Source organism: Podarcis pityusensis, assembly GCF_964106645.2.
Source record: "Podarcis pityusensis genome assembly, chromosome: 4".
Taxonomy (NCBI): domain Eukaryota; kingdom Metazoa; phylum Chordata; class Lepidosauria; order Squamata; family Lacertidae; genus Podarcis; species Podarcis pityusensis.
In genome coordinates this window covers 83,769,290-83,793,038 of record NC_138027.1, presented here as the reverse complement: position 1 = coordinate 83,793,038, position 23,749 = coordinate 83,769,290, and the positions used below count along the sequence as shown (strand labels likewise).

Below are 23,749 nucleotides of genomic sequence, written 5' to 3'. Positions count from 1 at the left end.
GGCGTACAGCTTCCGGGTCATGTGGCCAGCATGACTAAGCCGCTTCTGGCGGACCAGAGCGGCACACGGAAATGCCGTTTACCTTCCCGCTGGAGCAGTACCTATTTACCTACTTGCACTTTGATGTGCTTTCAAACTGCTAGGTTGGCAGGAGCAGGGGCCGAGCAATGGGAGCTCACCCCGTTGCGGGGATTCGAACTGCCAACCTTCTGATCGGCAAGTCCTAGGCTCTGTGGATTAACCCACAGTGCCACCTGCGTCCCTTATTAACAGGGCTACTCCTCTGGAAATAGTTATAGTGGTAAAAACCTTGTAATTCTGAGTTCATCCGCAAGGATATTATCTTAAGCCACAATCTCACGTAGGGTGTGTGTTTGTGTTAATAAACAGGGTTGGAATGCATGCACATTGAACTATAATCATGTAACCTAATCATTATAACCATTATAGATACCTACGAAAACTCCCCTTGTCCGAGGCAGATCAGCATAATAATCACAGGCTACAAGGATTGTCACCTTCCAAACTGGTGCTGTTGAGAGCAGCCAGATGGAGCAGGCATGACATCTTGATGGCGGCAATAGCAGATGTCAACAAGTTAGACGTCTGAAAAGCAAACGGCAGCTGTGGCTTTTTGCCAGTTATTTGCTTAAGAGCATGGGGGAGACATGGGGAAGATAATTCAGATCAGTGCTAATGTTTGTTAAGAGCTGCAGAATCAGATGCTGGGTTGGTGGAGTAGTTCTTCATCGACTCTTGAGTAGAGGAAGCTTCCTTTTTCCTACCAGTGTGTCACATTTGCCATATGTCATTGACGCAATTAGGCAGCAGGGTGCTAGTCACAACCCACTATAATTAAGACTGCATAACATTTTATTATTTTTATTTCATTCATAACCTCCTTACTTTATCACAATTCCTAAAATGCTTACTATTATGGAGCATAAAAACTTCCTTTTTTGCTTCCACTTCTCAACTCGTGCATAATCCTAAGTACAGTCACTTAGAAATCCTATTGATTTCACAGAAGTGGCTTAGGTCAGCTGCTTATTTGTCCAACAAATAGCTCTCAGATTTAAACAGGAAAATGGTGCCAACTTAACAGACCATCAGTGTGATGGAGGGAGGGAGTGTGCACAGCTTCAATCACCCACCTGCTGCTCCATCCCCACCTCCATGACCCCCCCACCATGTATACGCAGAGACTGAATGTCTCAGTCCTATCTATGCAAATGCGTAGGTGTGCATAAGTGACAATGACATGGTTGGTTTCCCTAACTTAAATGAGGAAATCAAACATATGGTGTTCACCTGTACACATGGAATTACGTGAACATTCCCATACAGTGGTACCTCAGGTTAAGTACTTAATTTGTTCCGGAGGTCCGTACTTAACCTGAAACTGTTCTTAACCTAAAGTACCACTTTAGCTAATGGGGCCTCCTGCTGTTGCCGTGCTGCCAGAGCCCAATTTCTGTTCTTATCCTGAAGCAACGTTCTCAACCTGAAGCACTATTTCTGGGTTAGCGGAGTGTGTAACCTGAAGTGTATGTAACTTGAAGCGTATGTAGCCTGAGGTACCACTGTATTTCATCCCATCCATGGTGTAGATGGAGACAGTGCCCTGGTGGGCAGGGAGGAACCCTTTCATGTGCTGGGCTTGATTAGGGTAAATGCATCATTTGATGTTGCCCCAAGGTTCCAACATGTTCTGGCATCACACAAGAAATGCAGCCTAGGGAGGAGAGAGTCACATATGCAGCTTCTTAGCTGAACCCAAGCTGATCTTGAACCCTACGATTAGCAGGTGAGGCCTTGTTGGTGCTGCCACTACCGATGCCTGACCACTTGGCACTGACCTGTGACAAGGCCGTTTCAGTGGTGGTTCCCCAATTGTGGAATGCCCTCCTTAGTGAGGTGCACCTGTCTCCGTTCTTATTAACTTTCAGGAGGGATTAAAAAATATTCCTGATCTTTGGTGGCTGAAGAATGTTGTTCCTTGTAATCCTGAGATTAATGGATGGAATAATGTTTTTAAATGATTAAAAAAGAAGAACGTTTTTACTTGTAACTGCTTTTAATTTTTTTAAAAAAGCCAAACACACCTGTAATTTGTTTTAGAATGTGTTTACTGTTTTAGAATGCCTTTGTTTTAAATTGTGAGTCTGTTTTTGGAGGAAGGACAGGATATAAATAAATGTGGGACAAAGCAAGTGGGTTTCCATGTGAGACGAGGTTGGGAGGGGCGAAAATTTGCTTCTTATGTCAGACAGTGAGATCACTGCCGCAAGTTGCAGGTTTAGCTGCAACTCTGAAGGTGTCCCTACCTGCGTGCCTTTGCTTTCTCCTAGAACTAAACAGCTGCCATTCATTCTGAGGGGCTGGGCCGGGAACAAAGCATGGCATTTGGGGTGCTGTTGTCATGGATGCAACTGTGTGGGGTTACCAGTCTGCTCAGCAGTCTCCTCACCCTGAAGACTTAACTGTGGCACCGAAAAGCAGGAAGAACTTTTCTTGGTTAACTTTAGAAAAATGCTTAGATTGCAAACTGGTTGCATAAATTAGTATACCCCCCCAATACCAATAATAGCATTAATCATGAATGCATTTGTATCGTATCAGGCGTAGCCATGCATCAGTGCATACTGGGTAGCTTGTTTTCGTATGAAAGCCTTTTCAGATTCTAGCATTTTGTGACTGTGGCGAAACCTGATTTGATACCCTGAGGTTCTTCATTGATGACAGATAACTGTACAGAAGGACAGCCCTGCACAAACCCAAGAGAGAAATCACATTTTCCATGCAGCTGCAAACTTGCTTCTGTGAGCAGCTCATGTTGGCTACCCGATCCATCTTTGCTTAGTGACATAATAGGGAAAAGCAGTGTTATCCATCTCAAGTGTGCAGGGCAAAAGCTATTTAGAGGCTTAAATGTTCAGTGCCACCAAAGCACTGGAGACGGAGCTCAAACGAAATGGAGAGTGCTTGTTAAAGAGGCATTTGCCAAAGTGGGGAAAACCTCCCATTTTTGCAGTCTGTCAAGAGGTTTCTTAGGGAAACTTGTAGCAAATGGTGGTGGGTGTGCAAAGTACTTTCCTACTTCCTTTGTGCTTTTTTTTTTAAAGTTGAGAGAACACCCATCTTTTTGCATATATTTTTTCAGATCAGCAGTCCAAATTTTATCTATCCACTGCATATTAGTTTACTTGTTAGTACTGTACATATCTTGTTGTTTCGATTACTGTTGTATAGTGCTTGTATTTCATACTTGTTGTTAGCCATCCTTGGCTCTGGTGGGAGGAAGGGTGGGCTATAAGCATGAAAACTAATGAAAAATAGTACAGTCATACCTTGGGTTAAAGTTGCTTCAGGTTGAGCATGAGCAGAAGTGGTGAATTGCGACCTGTGCATGCGCAGACATGGGTTGCGTTCGCTTGAGGATGTGAACGGGGCTCCGGAACGGATCCTGTTCACATCCAGAGGTACCACTGTATATCCCAGGCTGACTTAGCTCCTCCCTGCCCCTGGAACACTTTGGGGTTTCTGTTGTTGGCATCTGTCCATCTCAGAAGACAATGTAGGACTGAGCCTTTGGGCGGGGGGTGAAGTCAAATCATTGGAGAGTTACAGGCCCTGCTGTGGCTTTGGAGACCAACAGGGGAGAGACGGGTTTTGTAGTAGCAGGGGCAAATGAAGGCGTCCAGTTGTCCTGCTGCAGATGCACCATGGCTTTTCTTCTCTCTGCACTCCTCCCAGCAGTCATTCCTCCTCTGGTCACTGCTATGGATGCACAACCTGACTGCCTGTCTCCAGGTACTGCAGTTGTCTGTAAGGAATTCCCAAATGGTGGGGTTGATGTTGCCATCCTTTGTGACATGTTTGCAGGCATCTTTGGTTTGGATTGCGGCCTCATTGTAGTTCCAGGTGGGAGGAGTTGGTGGCTATCAGAAGGATCTCTCCCACCATCGCAGGTAGTGGGGGCGGGGAGGGTGGCAGAAGGAGAAATCACAGCCATGGTCTCACTACCAATAACAAGCTCTTCCCCAGCTTGGCATAAATGCTTCTCTCACCCACCCACTCCCAATTTTGGGTGTCATTTTTGCCAAATTGAACTGAAAGTTCAAACCATCCAACTTTTGACTTGGCTCTACTCTTAACCTGTTTCCCAAACAATAGCAGTGTTGGTGCCCGCTGAGACTACCTGGGGAAGGCATAAAACAAAATATCACCAGTGAGAAGGCCTTCTCCTCAGTCGCCACCCAAGTAACCTTCTTTTCAAAGAACACCCCAAGAAGTGGCTCCAAATGTAAATCCTGGCCAGGTTTGTGTGGGAAATGTGCTGAAGCTCCAGCCTCTTGAGGGCTTTAAAGGTCGAAAGCAGAAACACGCTGGGCCCCAATGAAACTATTTCAGTATAGATATGAATTCTATGATTCCATGATACAATGAAGCCAGTGTGATCCAGTTAGCTATAAGCCATCATGTTCTGAACTAGCTAATCTTTCTGAACAATTTTTAAGGACAGACTGCATCGTGGTAGATCGAATTCACTCGTCTTTTACCAATAACCTCCAAATTCATGTCGTATTTGGTGGCAATTTTCTTTTGGGAAGAGACTCACATGGCCCTGTGTAAAAGGTCCAACACATGCTATCTGTTGTATTTATGAGAGTACTTAAAAACCACCACTCCTAAGGTGTTGGCACAACAGGAATCTCAAGAGAAGTCCCCATTTGGTCTGCATTTGTCTTTCAGAGCCATGAGTTGAACAACCTCTGTTTACATGTGTTGTCTACTTCTAGGTTGTAGTGTATTGATGTACCTCCACTTTTACCAACACTTTACCAGCACATTCTGAGCAATAAAGATCTGAATGTTTTCCTTAGTCTTCTAGATGGGGGGAAGTGACTTCCATGTAGCTCCTAAGAATACTTTGACTTCCTCTACCCCTTCTATTCTGCATAGTAAGCTATTATTTTATTTCTCCCTCATCCCCCCCCCATTTTGTTTCATGATTTCCTCCTCCCAGTGACTTATACAGGCTGAACTCCTACTCTCACACAGTGGGAATACGTGAGAATAAATGCTCATAAATGATTTGGGGACTTGTCTCCATGGAAGCAAATTTTACTCCTGCCGTGCGCAATGACATGAGGATAAGATTGTAAACTAGGCTGCCAAGTCCACGTGGTGTGAATTAGAAAAGGAGCAAGAGGGGGCGGGGAAGGCATCTAGTTTAAAAAGCTGGGTACAAGGCAGGACCACCCACTTCCTAGTTCATCATATATTAGTCTTTACAAGTCCCTCTAGGATGCAAGTAGTTCAGATAAACGTATGAATAATGCTAGGATGTGTGTCAGTTTTCTTCCGATTAATATCATAGATGTCATTAGAACATCCTTATCCACATATGGTAGCACTGTATGTATACAGGGGGAAACAATTAGTAAAAACATAGTACAGTTAAAGGAATATCACTGGAGACCAATTACAAAGGCTCCAGTAGGTATATTTAGGAATATTTAAACTATGCTTAATTTGTTCATAATTTATTGGTTGGAACTAAGATTATTTAAGTGGGCGGCTGGGGGGGGGAATGCAAATCTTTGTCTATTTCAGCTTGGTTAGACACAATGTAATCACCCCTTTGCATCCTCTCTATAATTCAATCCCACTGGCTTGCACTGCTTTGCAAGAGTTTACTGCTCCCAGCACCCTCTCCCTGTTGGCAGTGCATGAGCTTTCACTTGACGGTTCTCACTTGCTTCCTGGAGCAAATAGCTGTTTGGGAGGGGGTAGGATGTTCACCTGGAAAACACCACAAGGGAAGGTGGGAGTTAGACCTTTTATCTCATCCACACTATGGTTGCAATCTGGCTTAAGGCACCCAACAGCTGCTATTTTAAAAAGTTCCAATGACAAAAGCACCATTGCACATTTCTCACCATGTTGAATTTGACCCCAAAGTTGAAGCGTTTATCGTAGTCACTCAAAGGCCTGCTTCTTACTCTTAGCTCTGTGGGGAGAAGCTGTAGAATTTCACGATGATGATAAAGATGCACTCTGCCCATAGTCAGATGAGCCCTTCTTTGCCATAGAGTTTCACATATCCCAGGTTTGATACTTGTTTTTGGAAGGGATGGAGAATGGGATGAACTCAACTTGTTTGAAAACAGTGTCTGATTATTCACAAATAGTCCGATGTCCAGGAAAACATTTTTGGCACATCACAACTTTTTAGATTTCAGTTTTGTATGCTCTTGCCGGGCTGCCCTGGGAGGTTTTGCTGCCAGAGGCAAAATGTGAAGTGCTGCGTCCTAGCGCCTTGGCCTCATCCTCCACAGCCACCGCCACCACTGTGCTCAGGTGTACCAGCACTATGGTTGATTCTCTAATTATTTGGTTGCAAAGCAGATAATGAATCATCTCGACAACCTTTAAAAGCCGAAATTGGTTACAGGTATTAAATGCAAGGCAAAACACCACAATGCTCTGATCTAGAAAATGGCACCCTCTGAACATTTAGATGTGTGTTCATTTTGTGTAACCATTTATTTGATATTTCCATCCAGACTTGTAATGAAAATGGAATACGTGCCCATATAAACTGCACTGAAGACCCAAATACGGAGACAATATTCTCTAGAACAATGGGTAGCCTTTGTCTTAGTTCCCAATCTGTAAAATTGGGGTAATACAAGGATACGTTCAAAATTGCAAAGCACTCTGTTACTGTGGCAACAGGCTTTGGATTGTTGTGTAGATCAATAGACCAATGTTGTAATTTGACCCCAAATGCTTTATGTAAAACTGAAATTTCCCCTTCGTCCCTTGTTGCAGCTGAGAAAGTATGAACTCAGAATGAAAAGAGTAGGGAAAAATCTGCCCATTATAGGAATGTAAAGGAAATTATGGTGTTTCTGTAGGAACACTTATTATTATTCACTTTTTCTTTGGCATTTTGCAGGCTGTAGAAAGGGGCAGAAATTCCAATAAATTATATACTGTAGTTCAACTTCTAGCACACGGTATTTAAATCAAAACTCACAGTTTACAAAGAAGCTTTTATTATCCTCTGTAGGCATCTGCAAATTGGTTCAAATACATGTAATTAATGGTCCCAGCATTGTGGGTAAGTGTTATATTCAGTGTAACTCTTTGCACCAGTCATTTCAGCAGCTTTCCTCATTTGTTAAAAAAAAAAAACCTGGACAATAGTGAATGGCAACATAATAGCATCATGTGGTGCATACAATAATGGGCCAAAATGCCAATGTCCTTACAATGTGGCCTTAAGCAACTTGAACATCTGTGGGTGGAAATAATAACTTTGGCCTATCTAAAGAGTGTAACGTTTTCTTTCTTTTGCAGAAATAAAACTCTTAGATTAGTATTTTGAGCCTTTATATTTGTCTAGCATATTTTGGATCCAGAATCAACATACTTCAGAATGACAAATGTATTATGTGCATTATATTCTGTGGAAAATGAAACTTTCGCTAACAGTAACCACTCAGAGCATCCGACTGGGGGATCACTGCCAGAGAGAGCCTTCGGGGATGGAAAAGGTTCTCCATCCCTGGTCTCTTTATCATACAAAATGCAATGAAAAGCTTAGAGAAGAAAAAGTGTGATACTTTTAGACCGTCACTGCTGTTTTGTTTTAGTGATCCTTCTTTAAAAAAATGGTACCAGGGCCCTGGGTTTGTCGGTGGAAATTTCTGGTGTGGAATCCATTTCTTGTGCCTGGGGTATTTGAATTCAGTTCCTTAACCTAATGGACTTTTCTCACTTTGATATCTATGGCAAGTCTGCAGAGTGCCTAGGATATTCATCCTTTTCTGAACAACATATGAGCATCTGAGGCACAGACCTCCAAGCACGCTTAATTACAGCTTTTCTAAATAACACCTTTGCCTTTTTGCCAATAGATGGCAACTGCAGAAACATATCCAGTGTTTCCCAAACTTGGGTCTCCAGCTGTTATTGGACTACAACTCCCATCATCCCTAGCTAGCAGGCCCAGTGGTCAGGGATGATGGGAATTGTAGTCCAAAAATAGCTGGAGACCCAAGTTTGGGAAAGCCTGTGCTACACAATCTACCGGGAGGGGTTGGAGAGACTCTTGATTGATAGCCTGCAAAACCACTGCCAGTCAGCATAGACCTTACTGATGAACTGATGGTCTGACTCAATAAAACACTGTAAATACTGAGTCAGTTCCAAACTGAGCTGAGAGGAGTTTACTCACCTTTAATCTGCACTTCTTTTACTTGCCGAAAGTCCAGCTATCACCCTCAAACGTTTTATTGTTTCTGTATGTACTGTACTTTTACAAAGAGCTGAGGATATTTCTGGTGTTCACTTTCCCCCTCTGCATCCAGGTTGCTATGGTAAACCTATTCTTCCGGGGAAGGGAAAAACGCGTTGGTGAAAGTGTTGATCCCTTTTTCATTTTTCCCCTGTGATTTCCTCTAATTACTCAAATGATCAAGTTTGCGTTGAAAGTATGGTTATCGCAAGGCAAAGCAAGAGGAAAGGGCCAGGCCGTGTGGGCCTGCTGTTATTTCCACAGCAGACACATTCAATAAAATAGGACAGCTGCTGAAATTATCTCCCTCTGCGTCCTGAAAATGGGCTCTCCTGTTTTGTTGTTGCTGGGTTCTTTTCTTTGGCCCAGTAGGCCAGCCTCTTTAATAGAGCGACCTGGAACTTAGTCCTGTGCTACGCGACTAAGCTTTTTTCTGCCCGTCTGTCAAGCAAATTGGCTACTTTTGATGGGGTGAAGGATGGGGGAGGGGGTGAATTTTTCTTTAAAAAAAAGATAATGACAAATGTTATAGGGAATGATAGAATATACTCCACACTTCAGAAGAAAAAAGAAACAATTGAGTAGATTGGCTTCAAGTCTTTGTTATTCGCTGAGATGTAAACTAGGAATTATTACTAATAATAATTTTAGCCATTGCATTGTGTTGCGCATAAGTCCAACTCTCAAAGTCGTGATCACAAGACACACTTGTGGGGGGTGTGTGTGGAAGGTATTATGAAGAAAGCACTGGTTTCTGACACAATATGTGAGGGAGAAGAGACTAGTGTGTGTATATGGACCTGTAATTTATCCATGGTTTTTATTTATTGCTTTTTCCCCGAATCTTTTGGAATCGTCCAGACTAATGTGTATTAGATGCAATGTTGAAATAGGTGCATGGTAGAATATACATTCTACAGTTGATGTCATCCATAGAATATGGGAATGTATTGGCTGGTTGACTTGTAAGCTCTTTGGAAGAATTTCTGGCACCTTTCTGTGGGGTGCGTTCTCTCTGATGCAGTACAGTCTGAACTGCATCATCTCCTCTCCTTCCTCTCCTCTCCTTCCTTGGAGGCTTATGAGCAGAGGTTGGGTGGCCATTTGCCGTGGATGCTTTAGCTGAGATTCCTGCATTGCAGGAGGTTGGGGGGCACTGGTGAAGCGGTGTGGGGAAACAGGACTGGTAGATGATAAACACAAGAAGCACCTTGCTGGATCAGACCAGAGGCCCATTGAGTCTGGTATCCTGTGGCCAACCAGATGCTTCTTCTGGGTAGTCCACAAGCAGGGCACGAACATGACAGCACTGTCCCCACTTGCAATTCCAAGCAACTTGTGTTCAGGATGCATACTGATTCCCTTGCCTTCAGTCTAAAGTGACACAGCCAATTCTAAGGACACCTTGCTGAAGCTAATTTCGCAAGTCTGAGTCCAGACACTGCCTGCTTGAGAGACAATATGGGAACCCTAGGTAACCCTACCTTGACTTCCATGAAAAACATAAGAAAAGCCGTCCCGGATCAGAAAGAACATAAGAAAAGCCAAAGGCCCATTTAGCCCAGCACTCTGTTCTTACTAGGGATGCAGGTGGTGCTGTGGGTTAAACCACAGAGCCTAGGACTTGCTGATCAGAAGGTCGGCGGTTCGAAAACCCACGACGGGGTGAGCTCCCGTTGCTCGGTCCCTGCTCCTGCCAACCTAGCAGTTCGAAAGCACCTCAAAGTGCAAGTAGATAAATAGGTACCGCTCCGGTGGGAAGGTAAATGGTGCTGCTCTTGTTTGCCAGAAATGGCTTAGTCCTGCTGGCCACATGACCCAGAAGCTGTACGCCGGCTCCCTCAGCCAATAAAGCGAGATGAGCGCAGCAACCCCAGAGTCGGCCACAACTGGACCTAATGTTCAGGGGTCCCTTTGCCTTTACCTATGTTCTCACTGATGCCTGTGGGAAGCCGGCAAGCAGGACCTTTGTGCAACAGCACTCTCCCCAGCTGCAACTCCTAGCAACTGGTACCCAAGGGCACCCTGCTTCTGACAGTGAACATAGACCATTTCATTTCATTTCACTTTTAATTTGTATACCGCCTTTCTATATTACTGTACACAAGGCTGTTGACAAGCTGAAGAAACAACAAAGGTCAGCAAAGCTCACACACCTAATAACAGTATGATCCAGACTTCCGGGTTAGCACCTCCGAAGAAACCTGCAGAAGAGAGAGTAAAGAAAGATAAATTTCCACCGTCTTGATCCTGGGAGCGGGGTGTCAGAGACAGACACTTTGGGGAAGTTCATTGACTGTGGATAAAACGTTTTTGACAGATAGTTAAAAAAGAGAAACATATTGATTCCAATGTTCCCTTTTGCACTTAAAAGGAACAAAATATCTGGAAAACGAAAGGAACTTTGTTGCTAGATCTGCTTTTAAAAAGACGGATACAAATAGAAATTGTTTCCTCTAGAGGGAGCTTGTGAAACTGTTGTTAGAGTCGATCTGGGGAATTCTGCAGCTGTAGATAAAGATCGTGAGACCAGACATTGACCTTGAACAAAAATGTGCCCAGAAGAAGCTTTAATGCTGGTTTTTTTGCAAGACAAGCGCTTTACTGGAACAGCTACATGAGAAGATGGATTTAATAACTGTTGCAGTTGGCAATTTTGGACAAACAGTGAATACTTATATAGAAACCACTCAGGAACCGACTTCCGGCTTGGCGCCTCTGGCAATGGCGGATTTCCTCTGATCGGGAGGAATCTGCTCCGTGGAAAACAGGGTGTGAACCGCCACGGCGAGGTGGAGACCCATTAAAAACCACAGGCGGGAGAAGCCTGTGGACGTGGGATTCGGCTGGCACCTTTGCGCCTCCCCTACTCGCGGGGAAACCCTGTTTTGGGGATCCGGAGCGACGTGGGGTGAGCGGCGCGGTGCTTTGAATCGACTGCTCTTTTCACGGAGTGAAGCCGCATTGCTGTTGCCGGAGAGCACTGACTTTTTCCTGTGGACAATTGGATTTTAAACAACTACTCATGAGTAAAACGGAAAATTGGATTCTTAAATACTTTAATTCGGCACTGAAATGGGAAGGTTATAAACAGGAAGTCCGCCTCCCATTTTTGTAAATAGACTGAAGCAAAGACGTTACAAGTTAAAGCCTTTGAAAGCTTTTGGCAAAGGATCAAATTTCCACCGGTTTAAAATACAAAACCCCCCTTGGAAGCAGGAGAAGAGGGGGAAATTTTGGATCTAGTGAGCCTGCAGGAGAGAGTGAAAAAATCAAATTACCACTTCTCTGAACCTGGGAACGGGCTGCCAGATGACGTTTGGAGAGAGTGCTTTTGACAGAACGGATTTGACAGCTAGCTAAATAAGAGGAAGATACTGTTTCCATTGTCCCTTTCTGTGTTTAAAAAAGAGGAAAAGTAACTGAAAATTTATCTTTAATGCTTGAGTTGTGCCTGAAAGAACTGATACAAGTGGAGACTGTTTCCCTCTAGAGGGAGCTTTTGAAACTGTTACAGGAGTATAACTGGGGGATTTCCAGTTGCAGATAAGGATTCTGAGAACCAGAGAGCGACCTTGGACTATTTAAAAATGTTGACAGGAGAGGCCATTGTGACTGTTTTATGTAAGATAAGCTGTTTGCTGGGACAGCTTCACAAGAAGATGGATGACATGACTCTCAAAGTTGATAATTTGGAACAGAAAGTGACCAACTTGAGTCAAAAAGCGAACACCAACACAGAAATAATTCAGGACTTGGTACAGGAACCCATTTTGGCAGGACAAATGGTGGAGGAGAAGGAGGAGAAGGAGAATGCAGCTGTTGTTGAACATAAAATAATACAAGTGAGATCTGTGGCTTTACAGAAGCAAATTGAGGACTATAAGTTGAGGCCTTCTATGATTGAATCTAGGAAAAGTCAGACTCCGAGGAATAGATCCCGGCTTGGATTAAAGAAGGAAAGTTGGAAAGAGCCCTCTATGCAGGGATTAACTGACTTTTGGAATTGGAGGAATTTTGAAATATACCCGGAAATACTTTATGGACTGTAGCTTTAACTATGGAAATTTAGCTGATCTGTTCAGAAGGAAGAAAAGGATTGACAGGTTGGAGTTTCCCCGAGATTTGCTCTTTAGCATTAAAGAAAATGAAGAAGACCTGCAGAAGGGACTTGGAAAAGAGTTAAGAGCCTCGGACATAAGATCACCAGGTTGATGGACTTTATGGAATTGACGGAAAGGACTGGCAGAATCCGAAACCTGGGAGAGGAGATGGTGGAAGAAGATTGGAAAATTTAAAGTTTATATATAGACTTATGGTAAAACTAATGAGTGATAGAAAAATGGTGGAATGATTTTTTATTATTTATGGGCTTAACAGAAATGTTATAAGGAGTTAAGCACCTATAAGTATTTTAGTTTTAATGGAAGATAAGGTTAAAAAATACGTTATTTACAATATCACAGAAAATGGAGAAAGATGGAAAGGATTTGCTGAAACAATTAATAGAAGTGGAACACAAAAAGGGAGGTGTGAGGAGGTCGAGGAAACAAGGGAATGAAAGATAGAGTATGGAAAAGAGATGATGTATGTTTTTAAATTGTTTTTGTTTTGTTCCATTCAGGGTTAAGGTTAGGGAGTGGGGTTTGTTTAGTTTAGTTTAATGTGTTTAGTTTTGAGTTTAGGTTGTGTTTTGTATTGTTTATATATTGTATTGTATTTTTTTTTTTGTTTTTCTCCTTTGTTTTTTCTTCTGTTTTTTCTTTTTTGCTTTTTTCTCTTTTTGTAATCTATAAAAGTAATAAATATTTTTTTTTTAAAAAAAATAGAAACCACTCAGGAACCAACCCAGGAATGTACTTTGACAGAGCAAGTTGTGAAGAAGATAAAGGAGGAGGTTGTTGCTGAACCTCAAGTAATAGAAATGGAGAGAGCTGCGGCCTTGCAGGAACATAAGTTGTTGTTTCTGACGACTGAACCTGGAGAAAGTCAGATTTGGAGAGATGGAGTACTGTTTGGTCTGGAGATGGGAAGTTGGATAGATCCCCCTATGCAGGGATGTTTTGACTTTTCGGATCTGGCTTTGGGCCAGGGGGAGTTTGGAGTTGTGGGGGCCCTTAACCTTGGAGGGACTTTGAAACATGCCTTCAAATATCTTTTGGATAGTGTCGACTATGGAGAATGGGCAAACTTGTTGAGAAGGGATAAAGATATTGTCAAGTTGGAGTCTCCCCGAGAGAAAGGAAGGAAATTAAGAATAAGATCAGCAGAAGATAAAGTAAAGTGCAGGTATAAACATGAAGAAGACCTGCAGAAGGGACATGGAAAAGACTTAAGAGCCTCGGATAGAAGGTCACCAGGTTGATGGACTAGATGGATGGGATAGAAAGGACTGACAAAACCCGAGACCAGGAAGAAGAGACGATGGATGAAGATTGGAAGAAAGTTTTAAAAATTCATTTAGAAAATCATTGTAAAATTAATGAGTATTAGAAAAATGTTGGAATGAAACTATTTGGCTTTAGTAGAAATGTTAAAAAGAATTATGTATAAATATGTTTTGTTAAAAAGAATTAGGTATAAATAAGATTTAAGTTTTAAGCTTTAGGGCTTTTTATGGTAAGATAAGGTTAAAATAGATTAAGGTAATTTAATGACAGAATATTGTGAAAGATGGAAAGGATTTGCTGAGATAATTAATAACTAGAATACAAAAAAGGGAGGTGTGAGGAAGTCGAGGAAACAAGTTAATGAAAGATAAAGATTTGGGAATATTGGATTTGTTTTTAAATTTTTTGTTTATTTTTGTTTTTTGATTTTGATGTATTGTGTGTTTTGTTTTTTCTTTGATTTTTGTTTTTATTGACTTGTATTGCTTAATTTCTCTTTTTGTCTACCTTTTTTCCTTTTTCTTTTTTTTCCTTGTTTTTTCCTTTCTCTTTCTGCAATTTTAAATTCTCAATAAATATCATTTAAAAAATAATAATAACAGTATGATCCAATACAAAAAAATAGGTTTGAAATAAACAACTCATGTCAAACAATATATTCAATAAACCATTTGAATATAATAGTAAACAATAAAATTAAATATCAGCAAATAATAATGAAACAGTTTGCACTTATCAGTTACAATAAAGAATTGCTAAACTCAGGAAAAGATAATGGCAAATTGCAATGTGTAAAATATCACAAAACATACAAACCCATGTAAAAGGATCAGATTGATAAACAAGGACACACTATCTATATCTATATCTATATCTATATCTATATCTATATCTATATCTATATCTATATCTATATCTATATCTATATCTATATCTATATCTATCTATATCCTGAACTCCTCTGTTTTCTCCCCAGCTGCTTCTGCTATTCTCAAGGTCATGGTCTGGGAAAGGCTCCTAGGGGCTGGAGGGTGGGGCAAGGCAGGTGGAAAAAGCCATTGCCTGATTGATGGATAGCACAAAGTCTCTCTCCCGTCCATAGCCACTGATGCTAGTGGCCATTGATTGCCTTATACGCCATGCATTTGTCAAATCTGCTTTTGCCTCCTGTGAGAGTGAATTCCATAGTTTAACCATGTTCTGCATGAAGAAGTACTTTTTTCTTCACTGTTGACTACACATTTATGAAGAAATGGCAGTGTGGACTGAGTTCATAAGACTCTAGGCTTCCAGATGTCCTTCAGTGGTATAGAAAGAAGCCATGAGATGTGTGTACCATGACACCTTCCTAACATGGAAGGCCCATACCTCAATGGTTGAGCACCTGCTTTGGATGTGGGAGGTTCTGTGTCTAATCCTGGGCATCTTCTAATCCAGGTAGCTCATGATAGGGAAGACCCTGGAGACCACTGCCAGTGGATGATATTGGCCAAATGGGCAGCCAGCCAGACCTTTTCAAGGTAGCTCCCTTTATTCCTAATAGAGGTAGGAGCCTTGATGTAGCAGTCTTTCTAGAATTTCTCCTTTTGAATATATTGCATTTGTATTTCAATACGATCTTTATATTTATTTGCCGCTTCCTTAATGACCCAAATGCAGCTCTGATTGTTGCATGCAACTGATGGAGTGCTTATTCTTACAGGGAAATGCGAATGTGGCCAATGCACTTGTTTCCCTCCAGGAGAGTCCAAAATATATGGCAAAATCTGCGAGTGTGACGATCGGCAATGTGAAGACATAGATGGCGTCGTCTGCAGTGGTATGTTGTTAAATTAAAGCAAGATGCCCAGCATAATGCACACTCTTCATCCTCTTTATCAGATCAGACTCCTGACGAAACGATTTCCTGCAAGTCTGCTGTCCAGCAGCCCCAAAGTACATGTTATGTAAGGAGAATACTGGGAACAAATATACGGCTCTGGAGCAGATCAAAGAGCAACCCACCACAGTCCAGAATTGCCATATAATTGGTTTTAAAGGATCCTGATGGTTTCTTAAATTGACATGTGGAAGAAAATGAGGAGGAGTGACTCAAGGAACCGTAGGCTGAATCAGGTTGCTTCAGTTGACCTGTTCATTTGAACATTCATCCTGGTTTGTTTGCGGGGAAGTTAGACAACATTGCACCATCACAGCAAGCATTACCCCACACTTTCCACTGCCTTTCTCTGTCACTTTCCTCACTGCAAAAAGTCTCTCTCTTTTCGGCAAAGCCAGTTTGTGTGTAAGAGTTCCAAATCAACTCGCACAACCTAAATTTGCTATTGGTAGTGTTATCATTAAAACAGAAATGCATCTATTGCATAACTCTAAATCAGGGCAGTGTTTCTGATTTGCAGTATGGATTTTTGCAGATGGAAATAGGCACAGAAATGAAGGTAGGAGTCAAGTGCCAAAACCCTTTTCACTGGTGTACACTGGGTTCATGTTGCTCTTGGAAAATGTTTACCACCAGTTTACCACCTGCCAGATTTGCTTTGTTAAAATGCCTGCTTGACACTATGCCTTGGAAAAGCCATTTGCATAGAAAGTTGTGCTGCTTGCCAAGGAAGTTTCTGCTGTGCAAGGCTGAAGTTGTCTCCTGGTTCCCATGGAGATGCACGAGATAAGGTATTGCACAGCTTATTTTAAGGCACAGGGCAGAGAAACTTCATTTTCTTATTCAGTGTGTGCATGCCACTCCACATCACTACATTGGGAACCAACTTCAGTCTCATTTTTGCTGCAAAGGACAGAAGCCTTAGCCCCCCCTGAGAAAGCAGAAAGTGTTACAGCTGAAGGGACCTCGGAGAAAGGCAGGGATTTTGTCTGGAGATTAGATGCCTACTGAAATGAGAGAGGAAAAAGTGAATGGCAATGCAGGTGATCTGAATAAGAATGGTCACCTGCCCTCTCTGACTAGCAGAGATTGATGAATAGCTTTCTTTTCTGACTCTAGGCCCAGGTAGGTATAAGGAGAAGAATGTGATAGATGAGGGAGTAAGCAGCCGTGATCTTACATGTTTATTATAGCGACTTGAAAATGCAGCTGCCTGTCATCTGAAGAAGAAAGGAACGAGCTTTCTCAGCAAGACCTGTGGCCCAATGCTTTAGCCTTCTGCTCAGAGAAGTCAAAAGGGGAGATGACCTAAATAGTCTGTTCCATTCCCTTAAAATAATGCCATTGATTACAATGGAACTTATTTCCAAGTAAATGTGCTTAGGATTGCAGACTTCAGTGCACAGGTCATCCTTCTCCTTGGAGTATTGAACATGTTTAGAATATTATAACGCTTTCAAATGTGAGCTGTTTCAAAAGGAAATCTGTGCAACATCCAAATCCCAAAGAATAAAAATGTTCTGGGTGCGGAGTTTGCCATGATGAAAAATAAAATAGAACTACTAAGTAACGTTATTCATCATTTAAATTTCACTTTCAGTGCTTAATGCATTTAACAATTATTTTTATTGTGATGCTCACAAGAGCCCAGTGAGGGTGGGTCTGTTATCTACATTATATACTCTTGGATAACTGAAGCTGAGAGAGTAAAAACTGTGTGTAGCCAGTTCACAAATCAATGAGACAAAATTCAAATCATATTTCATAGATTTAAGGGTAGTGAAACAATTATCACTAAATAGGGCTTTGATTTGGGTTGGCATGTTCAGGGAGAGAGGGCAAAACAGTGAAGCTTAAGGGTAAGAATCATAAGAGGGAAAGGAGTTTGCACACACTTCGCTCAGTAAATGATACCTTCTGATGAAATAGGTTGTATGAGTAGTAATAATAATAGTAATAATAATTTGTTTGTTTGTTTATACATACCCCGCCCCTCTGGCTGGGTTTCCCCAGCCACTCTGGGCAGTTCCCAACAGAATTAAAAGCACAATAAAACATCAAACATTAAAAACCTCCCTAAACAGGGATGCCTTCAGATGTCTTCTAAAAGTCAGATAGTTGTTTATTTCCTTGACATCTGGTGGGAGGGCGTTCCACAGAGCAGGCGCCACTACCAAGAAGGCCCTCTGCCTGGTTCTCTGTAGCTTCACTTCTCACAGTGAGGGAACCGCCAGAAGGCCCTCGGAGCTAGACCTCAGTGTCCGGGCAGAACAATGGGGGTGGAGATGCTCCTTTAGGTATACTGGGCTGAGGCCATTTTTGCTGTAGTCCCTCTCTTCCACATTGAACCCTGTTAACATTGCTAAATGAGACACTTTTGCTGACTAAGGGTTGTGTGCACTCCCTCATCTTTCCAATCTGTACAATATTGGCCCATGATACAGCTATGGTGGATCAGATTGTTTGTGGGCCCTGATTTATGGATTGATTGTCATGGTTACCCCTAGAACAATTACATATTGGAGACTGCAACCAATTATAAACCAGTGCCCACTTTAAATATTCATGTAGGCTTACATACACATTTGCAAACAGGTTCCTGTTTATGTATGCAGATGCATATTTGCGAAGGTGAGTGTAGAAGGAGATCCAGTTTGCCCACCGTAAAGTACGCAGCATGCCATAGTTATTGAGTGCTTAACTTTGTATGAAGAACAATCAATAAGTGGACTGGAAAGGGTAACGTGACTCAACTCCACAAGTTGTTCTTCAGGCTGCTGTGTACACAAATAAGAACAGCTCAAAGACTTCTAGACATATAAACATGGAAATTAGCAAAGTCCCTTTCCTGCTGTTCACAAAGGGCCGAAGGACTGATTCACATTGCACTCAGCAAGGCCTCTTCTTTGTGCACAGCAGTGCTCAAAGTACGGAACAGTGCGTTTCCAAATACTCGGGGATACAGTGTGTGCACATGTGAGGGAGCAGCAGGCCAATCCAGTTCCCTGGGGCATGCCCACCATAAGAGGTCTGGTGTAGGCAGATGCCCACCAGGTGTGTCTTCTTCAGTTACAAAGTCACAGTGATTGATGTGATTGCACATGCTGAATTTTGCCCTGCCTGGGAACTCTGAAAAGTACAGAAGGCATTTTCCAAGTCGAGTGTGGCAAAGTGAGCTTTTTGCACAGCATTCCAACACATTTTTTTAAATCTGGCTTAAGCCCTGCCTTGGGGATGGAAACTCTGGCTGTTGCACTCTGTGCCATTGGCATGGCATTGTCTGACAAGCAGGAATGTTGTTTGGACTCAGGGCTGTGCTTGCCACAAAACTTTCTTCTGCGGCTCATTTCCCTATGCCCCAACCAGGCTTTGGTCATAGTGATTTAGCAGGTGAAGCCTCTCCTTTGTTGACAAGGCGAACGCGAATCCATCGCAGCCTGTTCTGACCCCATGCCGGTGCTGTTACTGCCATAAGGCAGAGTGAGGTGGCTGCCTCAGAAAGCAATTGCTGGGTGTGTGAGAGGAAGGCAGTGGTGACAGTTCCTGTTGGCTATCTGTGAATTTTTTTTTAATGTGCCTTTCACAAATAGTTGAAAATAAATCCTTTCACTTGTCAGGCTGGCAACATTTGAACAAGTATCATTTGCAAACTCCTCCAGACAATGTCCGCATGAAGTCCTCTCACCTTCACAGTCAAGATGGAACTAACATAAGCAAGCAATTCCCAAATGCCAACTGCCAACTCCCACCTCCTTCCCCTAATACCATCTATTCTTTGTGAAATACATTCCCAATGAAATACTGTTTCCCCACCATTCTTTTTGAGCTTTCCTCAGCCATTCCCCCTTTGTTGGAAGCTATGAGTCCCATGTGACCTGCCCTGTGCCCCTTAACCTAGCCTGCCACCCTCAGGTGTGGTGGAGGATGGTGCCTCATTGCCAGTGCTGAAGTAAAATCCAAGTACCTGGCTGGTCAGCTTCAGGAGGGAGTTGCGATCTTGCTCACCCTGTGCAGCAAAATGTCCTATGCAGGACCCGTCCCTCATAATAAACTTAAAATACAAACTTCTCCCTGCCTCGCCATCTCTCCTTCTAGGTCACGGCATGTGTTCCTGCGGTCGATGCATTTGCAAGGATGGATGGTTTGGGAAGTTGTGTCAGCACCCAAGGAAGTGCAACATGACGGAAAGCGAGAGCAGAAGTTTCTGCGAATCGGCGGACGGCATATTGTGCTCAGGGAAGGGTAAGTGCGGGGAAACAGAGTGCCACGGTGTATGGACATGCTCTGGGAGATTAAAAAAAGCACAGCCTGCAGGTTATAAATTGTAGCACTCAACTTTCATAGCCCCCTCGCTGTTTGACAGCTTTTCAAAATGATTTTACAATACAGAGAACTCTTGTCATGAGGTTCTCCGTTTTGTATTTAGAAGCTTTCCTTTCAGGCATTGTTTACCAACAGTGTGTGGTCCCATTTGCAGGTATAGTTGTGGGTGTACGTATCTATATGAGGCCATTGTGTATGAGGGATTATATCTTGGCATGATGTTCCAAGTGTTGCCAGCAGGTGTGTGAGCACGTTTGCTAAACTTGTCTGGAGTGGGAAGAGATTCTTTCTCTTTTCTTTTGGACTGCCGATTCCTTTCATATCCATCAAAGTCTGAGGGGGTTCCTTCATTTCAGAGGTTTTATACCTTGTTAGATTGCCATTCGTTTTCGGTTGCAAACTGTATTATGGCTGCTTCTTCGAAGCTATGAAATTTGTACCAAATGCAGACATTTTAAGAAAAGACTGGCTCAGTGGTGATTGAAGCCCTCTGGGTTGGAAAGAGAGTTAAATAATCTTCTAAAATTGTGTAGGATGTGATTCTTTGGTTCCTGTTTTATTTAATTTTTTTTAAAAAAATAACAAACCTCACCTCTGTCTCTCAGGATTCATCGGCATGTATTTAGTATCTCGCCTTTCTAATACTGCAAATGGCCTTTTCAAATGCCATGTGCACTGCCCATGACAGCACTTTCTTAATTTTCCGTGTGCCAATGTGGGACACTTTCAAGTTCACGATCAAGTCATTGCCTGCGTTTCTCACAGTGGGCAGAATGTCTGTGTCCCACTACTCTGGTTTTCGGCAATAGGCAAAAAATCAGGTTCTGCGCATGGGCTAGGATGCAGATTGCTACTGAGAGGCTCATATAAAGGGCTGACACTAGTCCTGTGGGATGTTTGCCACCACTGTGAGCAGCTGGGCCCCATCGTGCTGTGTTGAAAACTTCAAAAACCTAGCACAGTGGCCTCCTGTTTGAGTTCCTTGCTTCTAGCCATGGTGAACAGAGGACCCATATGGCTGCTACCATCAACACAAGGCGGGGGTGAGGGGACATGGTTCTCACAGGGATACTGGTTCTGAGCATTGACCAATGTAGATCATAGTTGAGAGAGATATTGCTGCACTGCAGGGTTTGCCTGATGCTGTCTGAAGCCAGGAATGTGGAAACCTTTGGTCCTTTGGATGTTTCTGGACCCCAGCCTTATCATCCCTGACCATTGGCCATGCTGGCTGGAAAATGATGGAGACTGGAGTCCCACAGCACCTGAAGATCCATAGGTCCCCCATCCCTGGTGTACAAATGTGTGACTGGTTCTTCTGACAAGGTGGAACAGTAATTGTAAATGAAACTTCCACAGAGCCAAGACTGAGCCACCATCTTTAAATCCGAGTTCTGCTTAGCTACTGTGTATTCAGCTGAGCAACTGAAAATAGAAAGTAAGGAAATTCCCCTCTTAGGCAAAATGCTGGATGAGGAAAAACTGCACAAGTTCTTCATTATAATAGTAATATAGTAATTTATTATTTATACCCCGCCCATCTGGGCGGCTTCCAACAAAATATTAAAATACAATAGTCTGTTAAACATTGAAAGCTTCCCTAAACAGAGCTGCCTTCAGATGTCTTCTAAAAGTCTGGTAGTTGTTTTTCTCTTTGATATCTGGTGGGAGGCCGTTCCACAGGGCAGGTGCCACTACCGACAAGGCCCTCTGCCTCGTTCCCTGTAACTTGGCTTCTTGCAGTGAGGGAACTGCCAGAAGGCCCTCAGAGCTGGACCTCAGTGTCTGGGCTGAACGATGGGGGTGGAGAAGCTCCATCAGGTATACTGGAATGAGGCCATTTAGGTCTTTAAAGGTCAGCACCAACACTTTGAATTGTGCTCGGAAACGTACTGGGAGCCAATGTAGATCTTTCAAGACTGGTGTTATGTGGTCTCGGCAGCTGCTCCCGGTCACCAGTCTAGCTTCTGCATTCTGGATTAGTTGTAGTTTCCGGGTCACCTTCAAAGGTAGCCCCATATAGAGCGCATTGCAGTAGTTCAAGCAAGAGATAACTAGAGCATGCACGTCTCTGGCGAGACCGTCTCAGTCTGTGTACCAGATGGAGCTAATAAACAGCTACCCTGGACACCGAATTGACCTGCGCCTCCACGGACAGCTGTGAGTCCAAAATGACTCCCAGGCTGCACACCTTTTTTCACACTGCGCATTGTTTTCACATTCCACTCCAGCAGTGGAATGGTTTGTGTGTGTGGGTGTTTTGTGGTGGAGAATTAGGCAGTTTTAGGTATACGTTAAATTATTTTTCCTCTCCGGGTTTAATTGCAAACTATTTGTCATTGCAGAATATATACTGGTATACTTAACTACTTGCTTGTAGAACTTGGCGTGAAAGAGAAAGGGGGAAAGAATAGAATTTTGGTGGGTTTGCCTTTCATTCGCTTTGGCTTCTTGTCTTCCTTCTTACCTGTCTCAATAAGCAACAGGCATCATGGAATATGGGGTAGTAAACATACTACAGAGGTTGTGGGGTTCATCTCTCATCAGCCCCAACCAGGATGGCCAACAATCAAGGATGATGGGAGCTGTGGAAAAAACCACTTTAGCTGCAGTATCCTGCACCTTGTATGCACTGCAATTAAACAAAGGAAGTTTGATGGTTAGCTGCCTGGGGAAACAATATTATGCCTTTTTTCAGAGTATGAAAGCCTGATGCTAGGCTGCTGTTCTTAACCCAACTAATCCTTCACTGGCTCGCTCTTAGCGCAGAAGAGGACACGCACCTTATTCTAAGAAATGATTAGCCTTTAAGGCCATTTTATTACATTTGTTCTAGGGCGGTTGTTATGGTACCATATCGAGCAATTATACGCTGGTGAGCATGTCTGAAGATCAAGCTGTTAATGGAGCTTTGCATTTTGTGCAAAACACTTTTCTTAAAAAATAATAATGAAATCTTAAAACATCTGGCAGCTACAGGCTCAGCTTAATTTCTGGCTGCGTTTCCAGGTTTCTGCCTGAAAGATTTATTTTTGAAGAATTTATTTCAACAGCTGATTCTTCACATTAGCGTTGCTGGCACCTCCAGCTGCGATTCCTGGTGGTGGAGCATTGTGGTTGAAAAGACACATTGTCCACACACAAAAACACAACTCGGTATGCCAGTGAAGTTGATGGCGGAACAGGGACACGAGCCCAGTTTGGCCGAGCCTAAACTGACCAGAGGCAGAAAATGCCAGGAGCCCCTGAGATTCCTGCATTGCAGGGGGTTGGACCAGATGACCTTCAGGATTCCTTCCAGCTCTGTGATTCTAAGATCCAACCCCTGGATGCAAGGACAGATCTTCTGGATAAATAATAATCCAGTAACCATCACCTTGGGACGCGGGTGACGCTGTGGGTTAAACCACAGAGCCTAGGACTTGCCGATCAGAAGGTCAGCAGTTCAAATCCCCATGACGGGGTGAGCTCCCGTTGCTCGGTCCCAGCTCCTGCCTACCTAGCAGTTCGAAAGCACGTCAAAGTGCAAGTAGATAAATAGGTACCGCTCCGGCGGGAAAGTAAATGGCGTTTCCGTGCACTGCTCTTGTTCACCAGAAGCGGCTTAGTCATGCTGGCCACATGACCTGGAAGCTGTATGCCGGCTCCCTCGGCCAATAAAGCGAGATGAGCGCCGCAACCCCAGAGTCGGCCACGACTGGACCTAATGGTCAGGGGTCCCTTTACCTTTACCTTTTAACCATCACCTTATGAAACAGGGAAGACTTGAAAGGCCAAAAGAGGGTTGCAACTGCTCCTACTTAAGCCAGCACACACAATCTAGCCAAAATTAAACTCCCCCACAAC

At 43.1% G+C, this 23,749-nt stretch overlaps 1 protein-coding gene across 1 annotated transcript in view; it reads left to right on the top strand.

Annotated features, from left to right (window-relative positions):
- The window catches only part of ITGBL1 (integrin subunit beta like 1), a 145,310-nt gene that overhangs the window by 107,635 nt on the left and 13,926 nt on the right, over nt 1–23,749 (top strand). The window contains exons 8-9 of the mRNA XM_081003140.1: nt 15,404–15,520; nt 19,676–19,822. Of these exons, the coding sequence (XP_080859266.1) occupies nt 15,404–15,520; nt 19,676–19,822 (264 nt within the window). The remainder of the gene's footprint in view (nt 1–15,403; nt 15,521–19,675; nt 19,823–23,749) is intronic.